The 4,263-nt window shown below is 58.7% G+C and overlaps 1 protein-coding gene across 1 annotated transcript; it reads left to right on the top strand.

Moving 5' to 3' along the window:
• The first annotated feature begins 356 nt into the window (after positions 1 to 356).
• On the top strand, positions 357 to 1,466 carry LOC109762406 (uncharacterized). The gene has a single exon (XM_020321257.4). It carries the CDS (start codon positions 473 to 475, stop codon positions 1,148 to 1,150), a length of 678 nt encoding a protein of 225 aa, XP_020176846.1. The 5' UTR covers positions 357 to 472; the 3' UTR covers positions 1,151 to 1,466.
• Positions 1,467 to 4,263: the final 2,797 nt, after the last annotated feature.

Consider the following 4,263-nt stretch of genomic DNA (forward strand, 5'->3'; position numbering starts at 1 on the left):
GCGGACCGGCGGTCAAAGACCAGACCTCTCTCTCTCCACTCCACTCCACTGAGCTGGCTGCGCGGCACCGCAGTGCACCCCCCTACCTAGCTAGCAGAGTGAGCTGAGTGAGCTACGTGAGTGAGTAGTCACCTCACAAATCAAAATCACGTCGGACCGGACCGGACCGGACGGCGACAGATGAGCTACTCCAGCGTACGTACACGGAAATCTCCGTCGCGTGGCGCCCGGTTTGCTTGCCCCTCCGGTTGACTGGCCGGCCGTGACCGACCTTGACCCGCCGGTCCACACTCCACACTCACGCGCCCACGCTCTGTCTCCCATCGCACGCGGCCGCTCCGCTATATAATCCCGCCCCGGCGCTCCTCGTTCCGCCACACTTCCATCCACTCCCCTGCTTCCTCATTTGCTCAAGTTTCTTTCAGCTCGTTCGGTTTGTGTGTGAGAGAGAGACAGAGTAGCCTGCCTTGCCATGGGGAAGAAGAAGAGCGGCGGCAACGGCGGCGGGGAGAAGGTGGTGGAGGTGGCGGCGAGGGAGTTCGCGCTGAAGGTGGCGATGCACTGCAAGTGCCACGGGTGCACGGACAGGCTGCGCGCCGCGGTGCGGGACCTCACGCTGGCGCCCGGCGTCGAGGCGGTGGACCAGACCGCGGCCGAGGCCACCGGCGAGGTGCGCGTGCTCGCCACGGCCGACCCCGAGCGGCTCCGCAAGGCCCTCCGCAAGGCCACCGGCAAGAAGGTCGACCTCGTCTTCCCGCCCGCCAAGGAGCGCAAGAAGGGGGACGCCGACGCCGCCGCGGTCCAGGCGCTGCTCGCCGACCTGCAGCTGCACCACCAGTACGGGGGCCAGGCCGCGGCGCGTCACCAGTACGGGGGACAGGGCGCCGCGTGGGCCGCGAGCCAGCAGCACCAGCAGCAGCTGCTCGGCCTCGGCGGCGGGTGGAATGGAGCCGGTGCTGGGGGCTACGGCGCGGCGTACCCGTGGCAGCCCTCCTCTGCGGCCTCCTACTACCCGGCTGCGCCCGCCGCTGGTGCTGGTTGGGGCGCGTACGGCGGCTACGGGTACGCTCCTCAGGCGCAGGCCCCGTCCCAGGGCCACGGCGGCTACTACGGCGCGAGCTCGCCGGCGTGGCACGGCCAGGGCTACTGATCGGTCGACCGAGCCGACCGCGCGGCCGGAGACGGGCGAGTACGTCGGATCATCATACCGGATCGCCAGACGACGATGGCATATACATATGCGTACTCCTTTTGTACTAGCAGTATTATATCTCAGTTCAGTTAATTGTTGGTAGCAATCGGCCGGATGATCGGGTAGTGGTAGTAGTAGCTGTGATCGATACTGAATCCAGGGAGCAGATATAGTACTGCTTCCTTTGCTCTTTGTTCATGTATATTTTGCGGTTGAGAGATTGTTGGAGTTCCCTATGCTATGCGTATGAATGAAAATCGTTGGAGTTTCTACACTTGCTTCACTGTCGTCGTTTTCTTGTGTCCAAAGTTTTGTTGTCCTGTCCTGTCCGGAGGCCCAGCAGAGAAAGACAGCACGTAGGTCCCTGAAACGATTTGAACCCTCCCCCTTCTTCCCCTCTTTCTCCATCGATCGAACAGTCACGGGCATGTCCAACTCCAACGCTTGACCTACATTTCTTAGCAAAAAAGGCACAGACTTCAACTTAAACTAATAAATTGAACTTGGTCCAAAAGTACCGGTCGAATTATATATCCATCATACATTTGATATAAACTCTAATATGAACAATAGATCGGTTGTCGCCGTCGTCCTTGGTCGTCTTCATTGCATGTCGTCGTCACCGTCTTCCTCATGCGGTGGCGCCTGCGACCGCTGCGGTGGTTGCACTGCAAGGGTCGCGGCGCCTGCATTGGCACGATGGGCTGTGACCACGTATCGGCCCCTGCCTATACGGCTCCCGCCCCCTACTCCGGCGGCCGTGATGGCCACCATCGTAGTCCACGTCCAGTACTGGTCCACCAACGCCAAGTTCCACCGTAGCTCCGTGTCGTGTCGCTCCTTCATCTCCTCGAGCTCCGGGATGGTGACGTCGTCGATGGCCGACAATGGCATCTGCACGTCAAGGCCGTCCCACTTGACGTGCTCGGACTCGACCGCCGAGTCCTTGAGCACCTTCCTCACCAACTCCTCCTCTTCGACCATCATGGCATGATGTGGTGGTGGCGAGGGCGTACGTGTGCGCCCTCTTGCAGGCCCGCACGAGCGGTGATGGCTGGGAGCACGGTCATGGGGTGCCCTAGAGCGCGCCGATGGCGGGCTCTGAGCACGTCCGGCAAAAAAAGTCTGCTGCCGCAAGTCGTGTTCATTCGGGAACCATGTTTCACGCAGAGAGAAGTCCATGGCGTACCTGGGTTCATCGATGAGGCCCAGAGGTAGCAAGGCCATGGGGCAGTTGATCTCAAGAAGCCGGGCGCGGCGCTCGCCAGAATGGCCGATAGTAGCACCCGATCTGGGCTCAGATGCCAGTCGTTCGGAAGATGGTCTTCCGACCAAGGCAGTGGGGTGGAAGTTCCCCAGTAGCGCTGGCACACCTCCACCATGACGTATGTGGCGGATCCGCGCCGCGCGGTGCGTGGCCCTGAAGACGACCTCACCTCGCAGTCCTGTTTCCTTGGTTTGCCAGGGATCGACTTCCACATTCCCATGGCTGGGCGGCGGTGGCTGCCGGCAAGTTCTAGGGCTTATCGAGGCAGAGATGGGTGTAGAAGCGAAGGGAAGCGGTGGCGGATGTGGACGAGCCGATCCTCGACTTCGCCATTAAGAAGGACGTTTTGGGGAGCAGCTGGATGGCTGACACGTGGGCTCGTCCCCGTGTGTGTATTAAATGGAACCGATGGGAAATGGTTGCATGGCCGAGATACGGGCCCGAGGGTGGACGACGAGAGGATGCATGCGCGTTCGTCCACTGCCCGGTTGGACGCAAATCCGGTTCAGTTTGCACAAAAATTGGGTAAAGAGGAGCGGAGAGGAGACGGATGAAGTTGGCTCTCGTGCGTTGAGCCGCTCCGTTACATCCCAGATGGGCTGGACCGGACGAAATGGGATCATGCGTTGGAGTTGGACTGACAAGACAAAACGCAACGCACAATGCAGCAGTGTTTGGATTGTGAGAAGATACGAATTAGGCGAGCGTGGTTTGTGTATATGATCTCATCTGTCTCTACTGGTTCGGTTTTATTGTCTTGTCTCCCTGTGAAGTGTGAACAGAGGAGCGACCAGCCGGCGAGGCGACGGTAGAGGGCATGCAACGGGGGAAGGATGAGGGCTGAGGCCCAGGCCCCCCACGGACCACGGGCCACGGTGCACGAACGAACAGTGCGCGCACGGCAGCTCAGATGTATCCCCACCGCCTGCAATCACCAGGGGCCACAGTCAGTTGCTGAGACGCTGCGTTGGGTTCAGAGGGTAGGGCAGGGCAGGGCAGGCAGGCGGCAGCGGCCAAGGCAGAAAAGCAGATTCTTGTTGATACTTTTGTTCGGTCCATCTGCTCCTTCACTGGCGCAGCGGTGTCTCCGCTCCGCTTATTATTACCGGTGCCTTCCTTTTGCAACAGCTGCGTGCAATCCTGCATTGGCCCGGCCGGTTGTTGGACCGAAGGAGCAGTTTAACACTAGTGTGTGGCCGGCCGGTCTCATATGCGTGCACGCACCACATCGTCGCCAAACTAGACACAGCCAGCCTGTGAGATGTGAGATGAGAGAGAGAGAGACGACGTACGACGGTGCACCGGCCACCGAATCCGTCGAGACATCGTCGACCGGCCTGAGCTGGGAACCGTCGTCGGTCAAGGGCCGGCGGTGTGGTCCGATGTCATCTACTCGATCCGACCCGGTGTACGCCCGTCCGGCCATTATTTTTCGTTCTCTATCATGGCAACATTGTTTTTGAACCATGGCAATTTTTCTCATAGAATGGAAGGGTTATTTTTCGCACCATGACACATTCATATTTTTTAAAATCCTAGCAAATTGAAACAGACAATGGCAATTTTTTATTATGATACACTTTTCTCCTCTTTTTTTTTTATTTTTTTGCACTATGCATGAAGCACAATGGCAAATCTACCATGGCTTAAACAATACATGATACGGTTTTCTTAGTTTTCCTTGATGGCAAATTTACCTTTTTGTTCTTCATGTATATAGTAAAAATGCTGGAGGAGGAGGAGGCTGCCTACCAGGCGGCGGCCATGAAGACCTCCATCAAGGAGGGGCGGCGCAAGGCAGAGG

This window comes from Aegilops tauschii, chromosome 6, assembly GCF_002575655.3.
Source record: "Aegilops tauschii subsp. strangulata cultivar AL8/78 chromosome 6, Aet v6.0, whole genome shotgun sequence".
Lineage (NCBI taxonomy): Eukaryota > Viridiplantae > Streptophyta > Magnoliopsida > Poales > Poaceae > Aegilops > Aegilops tauschii.